Source organism: Branchiostoma floridae, chromosome 3 (assembly GCF_000003815.2).
Source record: "Branchiostoma floridae strain S238N-H82 chromosome 3, Bfl_VNyyK, whole genome shotgun sequence".
Lineage (NCBI taxonomy): Eukaryota > Metazoa > Chordata > Leptocardii > Amphioxiformes > Branchiostomatidae > Branchiostoma > Branchiostoma floridae.
Window position 1 is genome coordinate 32,834,269 of NC_049981.1, and position 20,676 is coordinate 32,854,944.

General features: G+C 40.8%; 4 protein-coding genes across 4 annotated transcripts; all 4 read right to left on the minus strand.

Moving 5' to 3' along the window:
* Nucleotides 1-1,317: 1,317 nt before the first annotated feature.
* LOC118411437 (microfibril-associated glycoprotein 4-like) lies at nt 1,318-7,894 on the minus strand. The gene is made up of 3 exons (XM_035813720.1): nt 7,331-7,894; nt 5,302-5,518; nt 1,318-2,406 (listed from the first exon to the last, which is right to left on the minus strand). The coding sequence occupies exons 1-3, from the start codon at nt 7,341-7,343 to the stop codon at nt 2,091-2,093; spliced, it is 546 nt and encodes a 181-aa protein (XP_035669613.1). The 5' UTR covers nt 7,344-7,894; the 3' UTR covers nt 1,318-2,090.
* Nucleotides 7,895-7,985: 91 nt separating this feature from the next.
* LOC118411860 lies at nt 7,986-10,923 on the minus strand. Its single transcript, XM_035814348.1, has 4 exons — nt 10,376-10,923; nt 9,752-9,914; nt 8,870-8,973; nt 7,986-8,090 (listed from the first exon to the last, which is right to left on the minus strand). Exons 1-4 carry the CDS (start codon nt 10,613-10,615, stop codon nt 7,986-7,988), a joined length of 612 nt encoding a protein of 203 aa, XP_035670241.1. The 5' UTR covers nt 10,616-10,923.
* A 3,889-nt stretch (nt 10,924-14,812) lies between these two features.
* Nucleotides 14,813-16,513, minus strand: LOC118411435 (angiopoietin-2-like). Its single transcript, XM_035813717.1, has 3 exons — nt 16,419-16,513; nt 15,826-16,042; nt 14,813-15,204 (listed from the first exon to the last, which is right to left on the minus strand). Exons 1-3 carry the CDS (start codon nt 16,468-16,470, stop codon nt 14,892-14,894), a joined length of 582 nt encoding a protein of 193 aa, XP_035669610.1. The 5' UTR covers nt 16,471-16,513; the 3' UTR covers nt 14,813-14,891.
* A 373-nt stretch (nt 16,514-16,886) lies between these two features.
* Nucleotides 16,887-20,670, minus strand: LOC118411861 (scavenger receptor class A member 5-like). The gene is made up of 5 exons (XM_035814349.1): nt 20,646-20,670; nt 20,149-20,301; nt 18,540-18,802; nt 17,646-17,727; nt 16,887-17,206 (listed from the first exon to the last, which is right to left on the minus strand). Exons 3-5 carry the CDS (start codon nt 18,792-18,794, stop codon nt 16,887-16,889), a joined length of 657 nt encoding a protein of 218 aa, XP_035670242.1. The 5' UTR covers nt 18,795-18,802; nt 20,149-20,301; nt 20,646-20,670.
* Between the last annotated feature and the right edge of the window lie 6 nt (nt 20,671-20,676).

The window sequence follows — 20,676 nt, forward strand, 5'->3', positions numbered from 1 at the left end:
GCTGGGATTGAGACATCAATGTCATAATTTCTCTATATTCTTTATTTCTAATTTTTCTTTTTATCTATGTCGATTTTATTTTCGTAAGCACAGTTTCTCTTGAAATCTTCTTCTGCTTCAGACTGAAGTGGCCAACACCGCCACACCATAACTTTGGCTTCCTGATCCAGAAAGAGTAGAGTAGGCTATGTATTATATGTTTTGTAAGAAATTTAAAATTTGTAACGGCATTTTCAAACGTATGACATCGGCACACGGCCAACAGATGACGAGTACAAACCGGGGTTAGGCAAATGGGACCTACTATTCCCGACCAGATTGCTTGACAAAGTCGCTAGCGAGGCAGAATGTAGCAACACGTTTGCCTAACTAGACATTTGTCGTAGCAGGCAAGTCATGTCAGCCGTGTGTTTAATGCAGGACTTTCTTTCACAAGTGACAGATGCTGAACAGACTAGAAAGCAGAGAAACATCATTTGCTGTTATAAGACACCCATTCTGTCACACTGTCACCTCTGATCAGCTGGGAGGCCACTCATCGTTACAGCCAGAGGAAAGTGAGATGGAGTGTTCTGTTTTTACACAATATAATGGAGCATTAGATTTCTGAGAATTCTTTTTACTCCCCTAAACAATACACTTAAGAGAATAGTTCCAAGACTGCATTTCCGATCTCTAAAGACATAGAATCATTACAAAGAGATAGAAATATTCCAAAGAAGCAATAGAATCCAACGTCACCAATTATTGTACTATAATCATAGATGTATGGATCATGTACCGACTAACATCAAATGTGTATAAATATATGGATTAAAACATATACCATTCATTATTGTTTATTGGACCCTAACATACGAAAAGAACATACTACACAAAATACACATTAATTGGTAAAAAGAGACAGAAAAAAATGCCTACAAATAAAGATCTAGTCATGTGCCGTATAGTTATTATAATAAGTACAAATGTGATAGTAGTATACACCAAAAGCACCATTTGAAAATGTAAAGTGGAGTTCAGACAATCTTACAGTATATTAGGGTAGTAAAACTATACTGAACATAACAATTTCAAGCAGTGATATATCCTATTAGAAAATGTAACACCTGTTGTACTACTGGTAATTCTCACCTTCAAGTAAAGACTCATTATACATTAGAAGAAGACAAGAAAGTAACATGAAATTATACATTTCAATCTAATGGTAAAACTACTTCGAAGAATTGAACTCATAAAAATACTATTCCTTTTCTAAAAAAAAATACATTAAGTTTTCTAATCCGGCAAACACAGTGGGAAACTAATGCCACCAGACCATGCAAGTACTTAAATCTAAATGTAAATATTACCATGCTTTCTACCACCGGCAAAGAATTGCATCTTTCACATTGTCATTTCAAACCTTTGACCTTTGATACATGCAGAAAAATATGAGTTGATAACTCTGATGCTTAGTGATAACTAAAGGATTACAGAGAGAAACACTGAGTACAATCTGTATCTGTATCACTATGATGCCCAATACATGCCTCAATATCTTCTGCCTCCTTCCTAATCAAGTGAGAGAATTGTAGCAAAAAGGCTATTCCAGTATCTTGAAGACTTAAAGTAAAACTACTCACTTATAAGAGTACTGAAATACATATAGGCTTGGCATTCTCTTATACTCAATGATAGTTTTAAGATAACAACCGTCAGAACGTCGTGTTGGAAATGAAACCTAATTATGAAAATCATCTATGTCAGATTTTACAGTAAAATACACGAAGTATTTGACTCCTCTACATTAACGATAAGTGGCTAAATCTTTCCCATTTGCATATATTCGCACGTTCCTACTTTTCTTTAAATGATAATATGAAATATTTAAACAATTTGTCCAACATGTCACATTAAGAATGCAAGTTGACCTGAAGCATCAATCTGCTGAAGCACGTATATGGCCGTTAAATGAATATATATATCAAATGATTTTAGTCTACTTTTCCTTAAATGTATTACGCTGCTCATGATATAAAACTGATATGTAAGTATCGCCAGACATAAGTGTGGCAAGATTCCGCGGAAAATGTTCTAAGCAACCCTGTTTATGGCCTGATTTTCATAGTCACAGACTTCAGGGAGTATCTCAAGCCTCTCCAGTGGACCCACAGCACACCTTGAAGCCGCGGACAGGAGCTTCCACAGTTGCCCAGGTAACGGCCGTTGAGGTAGGAGAAGCTGCAGCCCCCAAACCACCAGCCGCCCTGTCCGCGCGCCTGGGAACAATGGGTGCTGCTGTAGGCATCATTGTCCCTGTCCACAGTGGAGAACCTGTGCCCGTTGCTGTAAGCCATGGAGTCTCCTGCGTTTCCAGAATAGCCCGAAACGTGCAGGCGGTACCCGTCCCCCTCACCGGAAACCCTGTATGGGAACATTACGTCATATCATCGTTAGAATGCATCTGTGAAGATTACTCCTCCATGCAGAAAAATAGTTTAATTTAATTTTTAACCCTGCATATTACAAGGGAGTATCAAACGTTTCAGAAGTCATCCCTCTTCTTTCATCGGCGAAACGAAAATAAACTAGAGTTCGGCGACCTCATACCTCCATGAATATTGAGAGCTTTTGTTAATTTCATGCAAATGACTTAACATTAACATGATTTATGCATGGTGTTGTTCATCATAACGTACAGTACACATGTCACAAGTAAAATTCCCAATTCAGATCATTAATCATTAAGTTGTTTTGCAATGTTTGCATAAATTATTATATAAGTTCCATCTCATATTTGATATCTGCATATGTTCCACTGATCATAATTAACAAGTGTTACATTTATCGAAGTCCAGTTATTGCAAACAGTGGAACTATACAATTTCCTCATTAATTTTGCAAATTAAGTCCTCATTTGCATAGCATGCATATCATTATGAACATCTTTGCCCAAGCTACCTGCATACCTAAAATGCAGACAATCCGTCGTTCCTTTCTGCAGTTATCCCCTTTTGAGTGTCTTGACAAAAACGCCCCTGCAGTTCCACAATTAAAAGTTAGGGGACTGAAACTTGTCCCACTTTGTCATGACGCTAAAAGCTATCTACCACCCAAATGTCACAACCATATCACGTCCGGGACAAGAGATACATTGAAAAAACTGCTATGATAAAATATTCCCATTAATTATGCAAATGTACTCCTATTTTGCATAATTAGTATCTTATCTTGTACAACATTGTCTAAGGTGCCTACATACCAAAAATCATAAAAATCCGTTGTTCCCTTCTTGAGTTATCCACGTCAGAAGTTTTTGACAAAAATGCCCCTGCTATCCCAAAACTAGATGCTAGGGGGCCCAAACTTATGTCATTTCTTCCTGAGCACAAGAGCTATCTAATACTAAAAAATCGTAACCTTAGCATGTTCGGAACACCGAGATAGCAAAACCGGAAGTTGCACTGCAGTACCAAGGGGAGACGCTAGGGGCCCAAAATCTAATCATTTCCAGCTTTCATCACACACTACCAACACACCAAGTATGAAACCAATGTACCCAACCGTTCATGAGTTATTTTCTTTACACACAGACAGACACACAGACAAACACTAGGTAAAATATAACCTCCATGACATTTCATGGAGGTAATGATTACATAAGACTGAACAGAACAAGCCGAAACTAGCGAAATACTTATATGTATTCTAAATAAGCAAATAAAATATGGACGCACACTCTCTATCGTTATCCTTTATTAGATAATCAAAGATTGCAGTGCTATATTTTGTATGTTGTATGTAGCCACGCGCTGAGGAGGGACGGCCGAGTTGCGGACGTAAATAGGGGACAGTGACGAGCGGCATAAGCCGATCCAAGGTTCACTAGTCGGCACCCTATAATGTTCTTCATAGCGTCAGACTTCACTGAATCTACAAAGTTGCAACGGAAACTAATTGTTTCGTCATGTACTGTAGACCCCGTGTGGGTTTCTGTTAAGTAGAACCACAGAATAATTGATTTGATGCATTGATCCATTATAGAGGTGAGTGGAGAGTACCGCACTTTGCTATAATGGTGGTGGGTTATTAGAATATGCTTTTGCATAATTATGTTTATAACAGTCAAACAAAAATCTGAGCCATAATTACAATAGCCCGTAGATATGATTGTAGACTGGATTCATTAGAATATTCATAATGCCAACATCCTGACTTAGCAAAAATGTCCTCCGACATGGTGCCGTCTGTGTAGCGCGCTCCTTGCAATTGGTTCGTTGGAAAGTTGAAAAGAATGGCGGACAACTCAAGCGGCCGTAGGAAGTTCTAATATTTCAAGGTGTTCTCACGTCACGTAACTTGTGAACATTTTTGCGAAGTTTTATAAGGCAGATTCCACTCAATGTAAAATGATTTTTACAATACCTACTTTGACCCTATTCATGTCGCATATATAAACGCCAGAACGGCTTAAGCTAGAGCCACCAAATTTGGTTTACCTAAAATTTAGTTTTCAGTTTCAGTCTATTTCCATTGTCTTTTGTGATCTCATCTTTCGCTGAAAAAAAATATATTTTTGAAAATTCAAGGTCTTGGATATAAGATGTTATCTTAGATATGCATGATGTCATTCTATGAAGTCATTTTGACGTCATTGATGTGTAAATGGATGTATTTATTATTCGTTTGAGTTTTGAATTCAGAATGACCACCGCTTCTCGGAAAGCCGCACGTGTACACAAGCGGGTCCACTTCAGATGGGCGCCGGATGATCTCAGCAGGGAACATCCCCAATCTATCCTGCCTCAGTAGATTGTAAAGATGAGTCAACAGGAAGGAATTCGAATCAGCTACTTTTGTCTTATAAATGGATAACGTCCGTCGTCAGACACTCTGATCTCAGACGCGCAAGCACGCAGCCACGTTTCGCAATTCGATTGACAACATAAGTCGTAACAAACATTTTCGTTTAGTTATCTATATCTGCAATTCTGTTACAATTCTGAAGTAAACCTTTTTTTCGTGGTTCCAGCCAATACAGTCAAATTGATGACGCCATAATTACGTCATATTATGTTATGATAGCGTCAAATTTATCAAAGTCTTTAGATATAATGTCTACATCTTTCTAAAAAAATAAGAATTACAGGAGTTTGATAGAAGGAGTGGGCCTCAAAAGACCCCCCACCCCACCCCGTCCCAGATGGACAAAAAAAGCCCGGGCTGAATAGGGTTAGCACTGAGTTTTTCAATCGTTTTCCATTGCATGCTTCCTCATTCATTTTGCTAATGGCGCCAACATAATTTGCATATTCTCACCAGAAGGTGCTGTACTCTGCGAACTTCGTGGCTCCACTCCAGTCATCCAGGACAATTTTTAATTTGTAGCTTTTCCGTGTGGTCAGGAGGTGGGTGTTGTCGTTCCCCAGCCAGTATTCTCCGTTCTTGTTCCCAAATCCCAGTTTGTACTCCTCCCAGGTCCGGTTGAAGGGAACCGACCCGTCCTGCCGCCGCTGGATCACGGTCCACCCGCCTCCTGTACAATCATATACCATACGGAGAAGTAAAATGATATGTTGCTCACCAATACATCGTTACGCTGCGACAAACTCAGAGATTTGTGACTTCTCAGAAAGATGAGGAACTGAAGGTTTATAAGTTGACATCAAGTAGACTTGGGTCTATAGTCACGGAAATCGAGGAGATAAAAAAATTGAATGAATGAGTGAATGAATGAATGAATGAATGGATGAATGAATGAATGAATGAATGAATGAATGAATGAATGAATGAATGAATGAATGAATGAATGAATGAATGAATGAATGAATGAATGAATGAATGAATGAATGAATGAATGAATGAATCGTTTCGGTTAATACATCGCAGCCGGGGAGGCTGAATTACGTATCACTTACAGGCTTAACATGTATATCATAAATCCATCCATTAATAAATAGATATATAAATAACATCCATTAGAATCTGATACACATCAAAAACTAACTCATGGATAAAACATGGATAAAAACAATGGAACTATCCAGCAAAGCACCAACCCACTTTGTTGACAAACGATATCTCAAATGAGCGAAATTGCTAAATATATTACATGTAAATACTGATCATAAAAGCTTAAATAAGTCTAAAGTATATAAGCATTTGCATCACATATCATCGTTAAGTAACCTTGTCAGGTATGGAACAGATGAGTCTCTATATCTGTTTGTTTTAGATAGACCTGAATTTGTTTGAGTTTCTAGTATTCATACTGCTGTCATCGCTCATTCTGGGTGGAAGTAGTTCCTGGTCTATCGTTTTGGCGAACGTTTACATTAAAGTACACAAGGTTACTCGTCTGTAATGCAGTGACTTCAGACCTGAAATAGTTAGGGCCGTTTGGTAGTCTGTGTACTTATCACCGAGAATTGTTCTAAGCGCTCTCTTTTCTACTCTTTCCAGCCTTGCAGTCTGAGTAGTGGTGAGTCCTGGCTGCCAAACCGGAACAAAATATTCTAACACTTGTCTAACATAGGTCATGTAGATCTGTAGTAGGTCGTTGACAGAAGCTGGATGCGTTTGAGTCTGCGCAGCATTGCGAGGCGTCCACCTGCTTTGCCGATCATCGTGTTCAGTTATTTGTCCCATTTCAAGTTGTTTTGGATCCAAACCCCCAAGAGGTACATCGCGCATACCACTTCCAGCTCCGTCCGATCGATGAGAAGGACGGGATGTGCGGGTGGGCACTTCATAAAACACACAACCATGGCCTTGTATTTACCTGGGTTTAATAACATGTGATTTCTTTGACCAGTCATTGAAAGAGTTCAGCTCCAGTTGCATAGACGATGGTGTGGTGCATCTACGTGACTCTGCCAGCGATAAATCATCAACGTATTTCCATATTTCTGCAGCTGCGATTCTCATGGCATCATCGAATACTACCAAGAAGATTGATGGACTCAACAGTGTCCCTTGGGAACTGAACATGTTAGGGTTTCCCAATTTGATAGTTGGCCCCCGTAGCGGACTCGCTGACGTCGTTGTGTTAAGAAGTCACAGATCCAGGGGATAAGCGAACTCTTTGCTCCAATATTGATCAATATTTGTATGGCTAAGTCTCTCAGTTTTTAAATGAGAAAACTGAGAGACATGGCTGAGATTGTTGGTCATAGTTACGTTTTTAATCACAAAACACCAATTGAATCGGCAGACGATCAAACAGAGATGGTTAAGGGGTCCTATTTTACTGCTTCAAATCTAGTATGCAGATAAAAAAACAAGACAGTTTAGCTAAATACCTTAACAAGACAAACTAACAGATTCCAAAGTTTTACTTCAACATTACCTTCGTCATCCATGTCACAGTACGCCCACACACTAGATGATGACAAATCAAAGGTGTAGACTCCACTGGTATTCTGTCCTGATGCATGGTACTCTGCGCAATCTGATGGACGGAAAAGAAATTAACAAAGTACATCTCGGAAACTTTGCAATGTATGAAACACCCCTGTGATTATTAGATTGATGTTTTCTATTTTGAATAGACCAAAAGCTATAAAGGTCAAACAAGTTAAGACTATGTTGATGCAAATGAGTTAATTAGCTCCTGTTGTTTAAATCACAGGAGCTAACTGGCACTACCCAAACCACCATGTGAGTTTCCGAAACGAATAATGACGTAATGTGATTATCCTGTAAGGCTCAAGTCCCAACTCCAAACCCGGGCAGCTTTCGGAAACGACAAATATGATATAAAAGGCAAAACAACACACAGGAAGTAAAGAATAGTCATGAGCATAATATGTGTATATTCCTTCTTGATAAACACTTTTTTCCGTTTCTACAACATCCCGGTCAGGCCTCTGTTTTGAAAAGGGACTTAAGCCTAACAGAAATCTTGAACCTGTGAAGAATCCTGGTGTTCAAAGCAAAAGAGGGGTGTTTATTTGGCCCGAACGTTTATGTTACTTAAAAGATAGTATCATTGCTGAATCCAATTAGAAAATGTTGTATTTTATGGTCATATACCAATGAAGCCTACTGATCAGGACCCCAACATGCTTACCAGGTGCAGGTACAGGGCTGGGACTTGAACAGCAACACTGGAGAAAGACATGTGATGACCATGTTAGTACCAAAAGTATAGGAAAAAAGTATTGTCATTGAACTGTGATCAGAAGATTAAGAATTGAATTTTCAAGTTTAGATGCTAGGATTATATTTGCCTTGGCGTGTTAGTATGAGCCTTCAAGATACGTCGACTTGACTGACACCACACATTTTTGTCTGATTCGTTTCAATAAGAAGATGAAGACAATAACAGAGATTTTTAATGTAAATTATGTAGTTCTGACCTAGAGAAGAAAAACAAACAAACATAGTACATAATTGTAACTATGAAATGAAGAAGCGATAAGAATAAGAAGCTTTCAAACTAGCTATAGGAGGTTTACATCTCCTTTAAAACTGGTCCACACTCCTGAAGGAACAGGTTTAGGTTATATAGTTACCGAGGGGGGCGTCATCGTACCCTGTTGCTTCGTGTCTGTTGCTAGAGAAACCGAGGCGGGCACCATTGCCCTTATTGTCACTAGTCTGTTGCTAAAGCACTTCTCACAGAGCAAGAAAATTGTTCGGGACCGAGTCTGCGTGCTCTAAATGACATTTCCGATGTTCTCTCGATCATGTCGGGTTTTCGAGAATCGGCCGATGTTCTCAGGTCTCAGGAGGGATATTTTAAGCCAAGATATAAGCTCGATTTTAAAATCTGGCGATAAAGAAATACGACCAAAGCTCTTCGACTGTATTTACAGAGGCTTAACAACTCTTCAAGCTCTTCTCTTTTCTTTTCTCCTGCAAGTTAATATCAAGACGAACTTACCGAACCAGGAGGCCCGGGTGGGCCAGGGGGTCCGGTCGGACCGGTGACCGAGAGTCCATCTCTCCCATCCCTTCCGGGTTCTCCTCTCTCACCGGCTAAGCACCCTTGAAGTTGAAGACAGCAATTTGACAATGAACGAGTGATGACCGGGACCAGGGCCGCCACTTTCCAACCCCCCTTCCGATCTGAAACACTCTCTTGTAAAGTGACCTCATGACCCTGCCAGATCATCTAGGCCACAGAGTTGAAAAAGGGGGTCCGTATAAAAGCTTGTAGAGGTCCCTTCATTTAGGCATGAGCACCGGTCTCACAGAGATCCAAGTGATTCCAGTTGAATTGATAGTGTTTTCGGTAAAAATCTCGCCCCACCTAAAAAATGTGCTATTATCATGCTATCGAGAACGTGTAAATAAACACCATCTACGGTACGGTATTAGTCAGCTATATATCATCTTTCTGTCGAGTATATGCAGCAACTCTGGGAATTCAAAGATCCAACCCTTCCAGACCGAAACAAGCCCAACTATATAATTACCATATCATTACGTTAATATTAATACCATCGTTAGAGTTATGTGTATAACTCTTGTATCATTCTAAACCTACAGTTTGTGATTTGTACCAAGCTAATTCTAGAATTTACTGTAAAACCTTTTTTCGGGTGGGCGATATCGCTAGAGGGGGCGAGGTGTGGATGGGTGGGGGGCGAGATCAGTGTTGGAGTTCGGTGTTGGCGGGCAAGATCGCTATGACACCGGTTTAGCTCTGTTAGTTCATGAAGATACTGATTACCTTTGCCAGAATGGCTAACAACAAAAATTGTAGCATTCTTAATTGTGTAAAAAGGTTACAAGAAAATAAAGTAATGTGTGTCATTCTTACCTCCTAGAGTCGTGGGTAGTGTAATCTTGTTGGCAAAATTCCTGATGTTAGACACAGATCTCTTAGCTCGGTGATGCACTTCAGCTCCGTACAGAAAGTTGGCGCTTTTGCCACGCCCTGCTCCATTCTGCTGCTCATGGACACTTGGGCCCTGAGGACTCACCTGATGGGCGACATTAGATGCTCTCAATTCACTCGGTATTGTTAGGCTGGCAGTGTCGGGACCTTGTCGGATGTTTTGAAGATCAGTCTGTCAGTAAAGCTGTAGTCTCGCTCGTCAGGGTGACAGGTTGGCGACGGTCCAACTCTGCCTATCCTGATCTTTGAACTCGTTTACAGGGCCTGCTGATCCAGACTTCAGGCCGCAGGGAACTCATTTACGCATTACTCATTGAACACATACGCTACACGCGCTACCGCGTGTAATGCGTTAGCTGTAATAATCTTGGCTTTTTCACTGCTATTAGATAAAATGTACGTGTAGAAATACTAAACAAATCTGCTCACGATTCAATACTTTAATTTATGATTTGTCGTTTAGCGTCCTAACCCACCACCCTGATCCATTGGCCCGAAAAATGTAACATTTGGAGTTTGTTGTGAACTTGTGTTCGATAGACATACCTGCGTATCCAGGTGTTCTCCCCACTGTCGCATCTCCTGCATCTGCGCTTTCATATCCTTCAGTTGAGACTTCATTTCTGTCAGTTCCGCCCCCTGCCTCACCAGTACAAACATGGTGAAGAAACCTACAAGCACCGCCACTACGGCCACCATTATGGCCGTCAGCACTGCGATTATCCCCAGCCTATCCCGCTCTGCCCCGTGTGCAGAGGAAGTCATTTCGAGGCTTTTGGAGCCCATTCTTGGATATTTCCGCCAAAAAGTAAATGTACGTCGATCAACAAGCAGACACAACCAGCCCGAAGACGTGTCAGCGACTGACTGATTTTAAAGATATGATGTTACTTTGAACCCAACAGTTCTGTTCCCTTATTGGTTAGAAACATCGTAGAACAACCATTTCCTCATGCGTCATTCATATTTTAGCGATGCCGGGAGATTCGGAGAACGTCGTAGACCGTCGGGTCCGAACCGACGTTTGACGATGATTCCCGATTGCCGACTTGTAGCCACTCGGCACAAGGAAGAAATACCGATCTAATTGGTGTGCCAAGTGCCTGAGGGTTGGTTTGTATAAGGGGATAAAAGAATAGATCACTAAGTTAGTGTATTAGATTCTTTATATATATATACTATACAGGATCTTCCTTCTAAATTATGTGATGCGGATTCTGTTGTTTTGTTTTATTTTTCATTCCGTCAACAATTACTGGGGTCACTGAAGCCAGCGACAGGTCATGTTTTGTCTGTTCATGTTACTGACAGAGTTTCACACTTTGCTTACTTCATGAGTGTAGTAAAAGTTAACAGTAAACGGTGAGCATCGCAGACATGGTCAAACATAGAGCTGTCTCTGTGTAGAGTTCCTCCTCCCGAGCATGCCGTAATTCAGAGGCCGTCGGGTAATGCCCGACACAAGACACAAACCGAAGTTTCGCGACTGAGACCTATGATTCCCAACCGCCTTACTTTAAAGGGTCACTAGGCAAAATGTAGCTTGCAAGTGTGACTAGGGCGGCATACGCCCGGGGCTCAGTTTGTCCTCCAATACCTAAAGACTATGTTTATCATTGAAATCATTTGTCCTTGTGAGGTTAAAATCTTTTTGATGTGATGCTGGTTTGGTATTTACAACGATAAAGTAGAAAATATACACGGTTAGTGCAGTTTGGTTTTGACTCTTAACAACAACATTAGCTACCCTGACCTCTGATAACCCATATACAAGGACGACCGGTTTTACAGACGCAGTGTGTACCGACGTGTTACAGTCGCGCTGGAGTGTTTTGTTTATATAGAAATCACTGATGCATGAAACGACCAAAATACAACTTAAATGTCCTTATATTTTAAGGTACAGTCAAAATACGTCTAAGATCAACGATGTGAGCAAGTACAAAACCGACCAGCACAATTTAGGACAAGAACATGTCGGAATTTCTCTGTTCGATGATTTTCATTGGGGGAGGGGGGTACTCTATATTTTTTTCTTAAAGCACAGAAAACAGCCATTTTTTAAAATCTGTCAAAAAATGTTGTCATTTACGAAAGCCAGCACATTCGGATATGTTTAGTGACAGAAAATGTCTTTTAGACTTTCAAACCTCAAGCATTTGTTAATCAAGAGAACATTGGAGATCGTCGGCTCATACCAGACGGACAACTAGTAGATACCGAAGCTGGCCGAATGGAACCGATGATTCCCGATTGTCTTGGTAGGAAGGGTCTTTTGTCAGAATGTAGCCATACGTGTGTAATTAGTGGAACACTTGCCTGGGATTTGCCTGGGGCTCGGCTTGTCCTCCATTATCTATTGATAAAAATCATAATCTCTACAATATCAATATCACATTTTGTAGATATTGCATAAATGTGATGTTGCTTTGTTCCTTGCAACGTTGAAAATAGAAAATCTGAAATCTGCAAAACCATCATTTAGTTTAGGTTTGACTCCTGTCAACAACAGTAGTTGTCCTGACTTGTGCACTCTAGGGTTAGGGACGACCAGTTTAAGACACCCAGTGTGCAGCTACACAGAAATTCACAAAATTGGTCGTGTTTATACAGAAATCACTAATGCATGAAAATATATGCATATCTTATTCAGAAATCACTACTGCCCAATATATATCTTAGCAAAAATAAATGACGTGAATAAAGATCTAACGGCTGGGGCGACACATTGTCACCATTTCCCTATATTCATTCTTATTTCTATTTCTTTGTAGTCATTTTCTTCAGCACAGGAAAAGTGCCCGTTTTTGTTCAACATCTTCGTTTGCTAACCATGATTGTGGCTACCTGAGCCAGGTGTTACCTAGATTGTAGACCTTAATGTACTTATACAGCTGGGATTGAGACATCGATTTCATAATTTCTCTATGTTCTTTTTGGCATTTTCAAACGTGTACATGTGTGATTAACAAAGGAGACCGTCGACACACGACCAACAGACGGACGAGTACAAACCGGAGTTAGGCAAATGGGACCTACTTTTCGCGACCAGCATGCTTGACAAAGTCGCTAGCGAGGCAGAATGTAGCAAGACGTTTGCCTAACTAGACAATTGTCGTTACCGCGTTACGGCCCATTTCTACCGGTGTGTTTATGTCGTGTGTTTAATGCAGGACATTCTCTCACAAGTAAAAGATGCTGAACAGATTACAAAGCAGGGAAACATCATTTACTATTGTAAGACACTAGTTCAATGTGACCTCAGGTAGCAGTGACCTGTAAAGACATAGAATCCTTACAAAAGAGATTACGTTGGTGCTTTTCATGATGAAGCTAAGTTATTTAAGCTCCACAACATTTAGCATTATAACCTACCACATTTCATTTGCTTTTTCATGAAGTCGAAATTGAAATTCTATAGAAAAAAAGGAAAAAGAAGGCAACTTGGAGTCGCTTAGTTTAAATCCAATGTGATACAACAGGTGGTAGTCTACTGAGCATAGCAGTCAGATGGGACATTTGGGATTTTTTAAGAAACCTGCACTTTATTCCAAAGAAGCAATAGAATCCAAGGCCACCAATCATTGTACGATATATATAGATGTATGGATCATGTACCGACTACCACCAAATGTGTACAAATATGTGGATTAAAACATATACCATTCATTAATGTATATTGAGCCCTGACATACGAACAGAACATATTAAACAAAATTTAATGCAAATTCCAGTTGCTGAAAAAAAGACAGTAAAAAGTCTACAAATAAAGATCTAGCCATGTACCGTATAGTTAAGTAAATATAATAGCAGTATACACCAAAAGGCACCGTTTGAAAATGAATAGTGGGTTCAGACAATCTCTCAATATACTTGGACAATAAAACTATACTTAACATAGCAATTTCAAACAGCGATATATCCTATTAGAGAATACAGAACATGTGGTTCTTCTATCAATTCTCACCTTCAAATAAAGACACATTATACATAAGAAGAAGATAAGAAAGTCACATGAAAATTATACATTTTTAAAATTTTAATGGTAAAACATATTCGATGAATTCAGCATATAAAGATACTATCCCTTTCCTGAAAAAAATACATAACGTTTTCTAATCAGTCACCTACAGTAGGAAAATTACTACCGAACTATTTTAGTACTTGACGGTAGTTAAACTTAATCTTCCATGCTTTCACCATAGGCAAATAAGTCGTCAAAAATAGTCCGCCTTGTCATTTCAAATCATGTAGAAAAAGATGAGTTGACAGACCAAATTACATGCTTGATAACACTAATTTGTTGTGAGAACGATAGGATTACACTGAGAGAAACACAGAGTACAACACGAAGATTCCGCTTCTATGTAAGAGATATGTATTAATTAACCTCACTATCTTCTGCCTCCGTCCTAATCAAGTAAGAGAATGTTAGCAAAAAGGCTTTATCAGTGTCTTAAAGACTTAATCAAAGTAAAACTACTCACTTATAAGAGTACTGAAATACATGTTAAAATACCAAGCGCCAGAATATCGTGCTGGAAATGATGCATGATTTTAGAAATCATCAATGTCAGGTTTTACTATAAAACACGCGAAATAGCTGACTCCGCTACGTTAACGACAAATGGCTCAATCTTTCCCCTATGCAGATATCAACATGTTCCTACGTTTCTTTAAATGATAACATTCAAACAATGCAATTTGTCCAACATGTCTCAACAAAATGCTAGTGAACCGAAACATCAATATGCTGAAGCACTTTTCTGGCCCTTGAGTACATGAATATGTATGAAATTATTATGATCTACTTTTCCTTAAAGGTATTTACGCTGTTTATAAAAAGAAAAGTGATATGTAAGTATTGCCAGACATGAGAGTAGCAAGATTCCGCAGAAAATGGTCCAAGCTTTGATTCAGTGAAGTCAAGCTTGCCTAAGCTTGATGTTTCTGATTTTGGGAGAAGAAATGCTGCTACAGTTATCTCTATGGGCCGCTCTTCATCTTCATGATGGTAACATCAGGCCATACGAACCTGATTTAGAAAAAAAAGCTGCTCCGGTTATGGTCTGATTTTCATAGACACAGATTTAAGGGAGTAGTCGGAGCCTTTCCAGTGGTACCACACCACACCTTGCCAGGCTGAACAGGAGCTCCCACAGTTGCCCAGGTAACGCCCGTTGAGAACGGAGTGGGTGCAGCTGTTAAACCACCAGCCGGCATATCCGCGCGTCCGAGAACAATGGCTACTCCAGACATCATTGTCCCTGTCCAAAGTGGAGAACCTGTGACCGTTGTTGTGAGCCATGGAGTCTCCCGCGGTGCCTGAATACCCGGAAATGTGCAGGCGGTACCCGTCCGCCTCACCGGACACCCTGGGTGGGAAAATTACGTCATATCATTGTTAGATTTTCTGAAGATTACGTATCCATGCAGGTATTAAACATTAATGTTTAAGCTCAATCCACATCTACATCTACATTGAGCTACCCCCAGAAAGCCCCATTAGAGGGAAAGTGGTGGTGGGTGTATGAATGTATTTGATGCATTTTTGCCATTGTATAGTCAGTCAAACAGAAATCATAGTCATGATTTCAATATCCTTTAGCTATGATTGTTAACTGAATTCATCATCATACTTTGAATTTTCGTAATGCCTAAGATCATGACTTCGCAAAATGTCTTCCGTTTCGTCTGTGTAACTATGCGCTTGTTTCAGTTACGTACGTATGTATGTATGTATGTTTGTATGTATGAAAAGATCAATCGTATTTGTGTACATGCGTGTATCAGTGTAATGGTAAAAATAGCGTTCTGCCATTCCACCGGTAGAGATCACTATCGGAGTCCTTGTTGACAAAGATCGCGACAGGATCTCTGCCTGTACAAGCGGCAGTTCTAACGGTAGAGATCCCGATCGGAGTCTCTGCCGACGGAGCCTCAGATCGCGATGTTTTTGCCATGTTTGATAGCTTGTCCCATTAAAAAGGACAAACCTGAAAGTGCTATAAAGGGCGAAACGTTTGTTCCCTCCCCAATCCTCCATGTCAATTCTTAACTGGTGGTTTTTAAAGTTTGTCAGGAGGTGGATGACCTCGTTCCCAAGCCAAAACTCCCCCTTTTTATCTCCAAAGCCCAGTTTGTACTCCTCCCAGTTCCGGTTGAAGGGAACCGACCCGTCCTGCCGCCGCTGGATCACGGTCCACCCGCCTCCTGTGTAGAGGTACAATTGACAAACTTAACACTATCACCGCGGACAAGGAATTTTATTGAATGGTCAAGGGATCTTGTAGAATGGACATGAGTATCATAGAATGATTGTAAAAAAAATAGATGTACACATTTGTAAGGCAAATATCTTTAGTCATGTAGAAAAAGAACGACATTTAAAAAAAAATTGTCCTATCAATCATATGTGTACTAGATGTTCATAAGCAGCCTCTTGATAAGAAATTTCCACCGAGCAGTGAAATTTTAATTGCTTAGGGAGGAATGAGAATTGCCATTGCCAGTGTAGAGAAGGAAAATTTACAGACAAGACATGCCAATAATAAACAATCATGGGGAAGTTTCAGCAGGTTTACAGTACCTGCAGTGTCCATGTCACAGTAGGTTCCGATCCGGGTAGGGTAGAAAAACATGGCGTACACGCCACTCGCTGTCCGTCCTGAGGCATAGTATTCATCGCAGCCTGCAGAATCTGTGGGCCAGAATATATATATATATATAACTTTATAAAGCAGGACGCGTAATGACAAAACCTTAGCAAATGTATTTAATGTTATTAGCAACTAATAATTTTGGCATAATGTATTCAGTTTTGATGAAAGTAGTGGGATGAGATTTACATTTGTTGAAAATAGAAACATCAGCAGACGTGCTACTGACGGGGGCAAAGTGGCTGTTATTACTCAATTTGACCAACAGCAAACTAAACAAATTATATATATCATTACATCTTTTAACCATAATTTCCTGTTTGTTTCCACAGAACTAATCACTAGTTAGGATGTCTCTATACGTTTTTGTTGAACAAATCATACAAAAAGTACGAAGCCTAAAAATCAACCTTACCATAACAGGAAACACTGGCGTCCTCGTCGTGCGCGCAGTCGTGATCCGCCCAGCCGTTGTGCGGACAGTCGGTCAGTCTGGACTCGTTCCCGGTACAGGCCACCTGGTCCAACCAGATGTGGCCGCCGCCCCGCCCGAAGGAGCGCTGGGAGGACACAGGCCGGGCGTAACGGAAGCCCAGCTGACGGCACACCACCTGCGCGTCCTCGTCTCCCCACCGGTCGTTACAGACCGTTCCCCACTCCCCGTAGTGAAGCACTTCCACCCTTCCTTCGGCAGAGGTGTTCCCGCCGGTAAGACGTACTGTTGAGATAAAGATGAAAAGAAAAGGGTTCAATACGTGGGACAAGTCGGCGTGATAATGCTGTGGTTGCTAATCTGCATCTGGTGTTATAACGCAACAGAGGAGTTAGCTAAAGTCAAAGACAATATACAGTTTGCGGTCTAGAGTGTTACCCGTAATAGAGACACTTGGCTATTCGGATTGAATAGTTTTGTTTTCGAAATGGTATCCATTAGACATCCAGGTAATAAGATACGCCAAAAAGCAGTTACTCAAGCAGCTGGATATGATATTGGAAACGGTTAGACGTTTCAGATAGTATCCACTATCTTTTGTTAATGACACTGAAGTGATCTGGAAGAAACTGGCCCCTTTTTCAAGTTCAAGTTCATTCCTTATCCGATACAGCATGTTTAATGCATTTATGCTGTACAAAATCCCTTGTTGAAGGGTACTCACCGCAGGCATCCGTTATTATTCCAACATCATCGATGGCAATGTCGCCGTAAGCGCCGCTGCCACGAACGGTCTCAAAAACAATCTGTGATGATGTAATAAATCGTCATTGTGATGACATGTAGGTAATTATGAACATGTGTGGTTACCATTAAAGGTTTCATCTACTAGTATTTTAGTAGTAAGTCATATTATAAAAACATCAAACATATGTCATTTGCTATGACCAAAGAATTGACGTAACATAATGATAGAACGAAAAGAGCTCTTTATTAAAGAGACCAACAAATTCGAATGCAACTATTCCACAAACTGTTTGATTATGTTTTCAACTCAGAACTTCATTGTGCAAACTGGCCGTTTCTAACTATGTTTTTTCCCGTGTCCTACCAAAATATCCGGGGGGGGGGGGGGAACCAAGACTTGCGCTTCCACCAGTCAATATACTAGAATACCATTTGTACAGATTTATTGCATCTTGTCAATCAATCTGTTATTTTGCCTTTATGTGTTTGTTCAATAAAAAAAAATCGAATTCCATCCAAATTTCTCCACGTTTCCAGACAAAAAGAAAACTACTCTTAACATCATAAAACCCACACAGAGTTACTTATTAGCCTAGAGTACTCGCTCACAATAGTGTTAACCTAGCCTCTACCAGGCACCACAGGTCGCTAGAAAAATAGTAAAAATTGGTCAGATGAGACAGAAAACACGCCAGAGGAGTACCGTTTGCGACCGGCCGGACAACACTCCTAGGCCAATTAACCCCTACTTGGCCAAAGTCCCCTATTCGGCCATTCGGGTGTCTGGTAGAGAGAAGTGTTTACCGTTGTCTGTCATTTTGTCACTCGCAATTAGCCTTCGGGCACAAATCTATTAACTTGTATTTCTAACCTGTAAGAATCCTTCCCGTTTTGGCAGTGCCAACTCGCTGAACTTCCAGTGGTCCCCCTGGAAGTCTGACCTACTGAAAATGGCCTCTCCAAGGCTGTTGTTCCCGCGCTGTTTCACGTACACGTTGAGGGTGCCGACTTGTGTGCCGTACATGTGGTAGTTAAAGTTCAGACAGAGGTTGTTCTCCGTGTTCAGCGGTGCGCTGATGAGCCGAGCCGTGTCACCTGCGGTACCACCACTGGCCTCAACGTACATGTACTTCCCTATAGAGGAACAAACAATACATTACAGTGAAGAAGTGTATTCCAAGATTTTTAATTCTCTGTAGAATTTGACCTTTTGTCACAGGAAGAGGGGATCGGACACGTGCCCCTACCAATTTCGTAATACACGTTAGTTTACATCTTGCTACATTTTGTATTTTGCGTAGTCTGGTTTTCAGTGAAAAATACGGTAAACTCTCGGGCTATTTTGCAATTTAGCGAGCTCTAGCCGATCTAAAAAAATCGGCCGACGTTCGCTTGAACTGAGAGGCAGGCTTAACCCTATCTAGACCAGGGGGGGGGGGGGGCTAAAAGTGTCTGCGCTAACTTTGACGTCGTATAACTGGCGAACGACGTGTGCTAGGACTACGAAACTTGGTGACTTTTCCTAAAATATTGTTAGCAACAATTCTAAGAAAAAAAATTTAGTTTGTGATTTTTCGCGTTGCCATGGCAACGGGTTTCTGACAGGCATATTTTCCCAAATTTACTAATTTCAGCTTGAATTATGGGATTTCATAGTTTTATTGCTAGATCAAACTTGTTTATTCATATCATTAACATCCTGTGTAATTTTAAGTTACATTTCTAATCAAATATTCATGATTTATGCTAATTTGATGACGTCATGGGTCAAAATCCAAGATGGCCGACAATGTCATTTTCAACGATAAATACATGTAATTTTTACTCAAATACCGTCAAAATCTTTGATTTCCTTACAAAACACAATCACTTGATCATGTCTAGTCCGTTTCTATTAGGTTTTGGGGTTATATGTGGAAAAAGCCGTATTTTATAACATTCAAGCTTGTCGATCCAAGATGGCGGACAGATGACGTCATTTTCTGACGTCATATAGACGTCAGTGTCGTCGTCATTGGCAACAAAGGACTTGGCAGACTTAGACACCAATAAGATAAGCTTTATAGTCATCATTTTGTTCAATACATTTAAGTATAGCGGAAATTTCATATTTTGAAGATCTTAGCGCAAAATATGACATTATGAAGCAGAGTTACGTCATATTACGTCATAATCACGTAACGTGTTGTCATGGGGCGGCCCAGTGTTACTGGTGGGGGTGTGCTGACTCCCCCAGACCTGTACCTGTACTATTGCGGAACGTGTTGTCATGGGGCGGCCCGGTGTTACTGGTGGGGGTGTGCCGACTCCCCCAGACCCGTACCTGTGCTATTGCGGAACGTGTTGTCATGGGGCGGCCCAGTGTTACTGGTGGGGGTGTGCTGACTCCCCCAGACCTGTACCTGTGCTATTGCGGAACGTGTTGTCATGGGGCGGCCCGGTGTTACTGGTGGGGGTGTGCTGACTCCCTTATACTGTACCTGTGCTATTGCGGAACGTGTTGTCATGGGGCGGCCCAGTGTTACTGGTGGGGGTGTGCTGACTCCCCCAGACCCAGTCCGTGTCGTCGCTCGTGTCTTGTGTGAAGCCGCAGCCCCCGGCTCCGTGCTGGAAATCACAGAGTGCCCAGGGCTCTGGAAAAAGAACAGAGGATAAGATGTATATATACTCTTGTCCATTTTGCATGTTTATGTATAATTATATTCATATGAAACATCTCATTGGAAACATGGAAGAGCACCTATGTTGGGAATCAAAAAGGAAGCGAAATAAGACAATGGTGCGTCATGTACTATCACTGTATCGTTGACGAAATTGTGCCGTTTACTACAGATTGTCATGGTATAGTAGACGTAAATCATAACGAAGTCGACAAGGGGAGGCACGAAGCAGGGTCATAAAAATAACTATTCCTTGCCGGGGCGAAACGATAAAGAAATGGACGAAGTACGGCAACGATAGTGTGCAACATACTTACCGCCCGAGGTGCTGGGTCCGGTACCGGTGGA

What these genes read in the sequence shown, in the direction of transcription:
- LOC118411437 (XM_035813720.1), bottom strand. An exon ending in GCAGAGTACAGCACCTTCTG is followed by an intron (nt 2,407 to 5,301) that starts GTGAGAATATGC and finishes GTTCCCATACAG; the next exon opens with GGTTTCCGGTGAGGGGGACG.
- LOC118411861 (XM_035814349.1), bottom strand. Translation starts at nt 18,794, where the DNA reads ATGTACGTTGAGGCCAGTGGTGGTACCGCAGGTGACACGGCTCGGCTC. An exon ending in AACGGGAAGGATTCTTACAG is followed by an intron (nt 17,728 to 18,539) that starts GTTAGAAATACA and finishes ACATCATCACAG; the next exon opens with ATTGTTTTTGAGACCGTTCG. An exon ending in AATAATAACGGATGCCTGCG is followed by an intron (nt 17,207 to 17,645) that starts GTGAGTACCCTT and finishes TTATCTCAACAG; the next exon opens with TACGTCTTACCGGCGGGAAC.
- LOC118411860 (XM_035814348.1), bottom strand. Translation starts at nt 10,615, where the DNA reads ATGGGCTCCAAAAGCCTCGAAATGACTTCCTCTGCACACGGGGCAGAG. An exon ending in GAGAACACCTGGATACGCAG is followed by an intron (nt 9,915 to 10,375) that starts GTATGTCTATCG and finishes GTCGCCCATCAG; the next exon opens with GTGAGTCCTCAGGGCCCAAG. An exon ending in CACCCGGGCCTCCTGGTTCG is followed by an intron (nt 8,091 to 8,869) that starts GTAAGTTCGTCT and finishes GTCTTTCTCCAG; the next exon opens with TGTTGCTGTTCAAGTCCCAG.
- LOC118411435 (XM_035813717.1), bottom strand. Translation starts at nt 16,470, where the DNA reads ATGTTTTTCTACCCTACCCGGATCGGAACCTACTGTGACATGGACACT. An exon ending in CTGTGACATGGACACTGCAG is followed by an intron (nt 16,043 to 16,418) that starts GTACTGTAAACC and finishes ACCTCTACACAG; the next exon opens with GAGGCGGGTGGACCGTGATC. An exon ending in GCCCTTTATAGCACTTTCAG is followed by an intron (nt 15,205 to 15,825) that starts GTTTGTCCTTTT and finishes TTTCCCACCCAG; the next exon opens with GGTGTCCGGTGAGGCGGACG.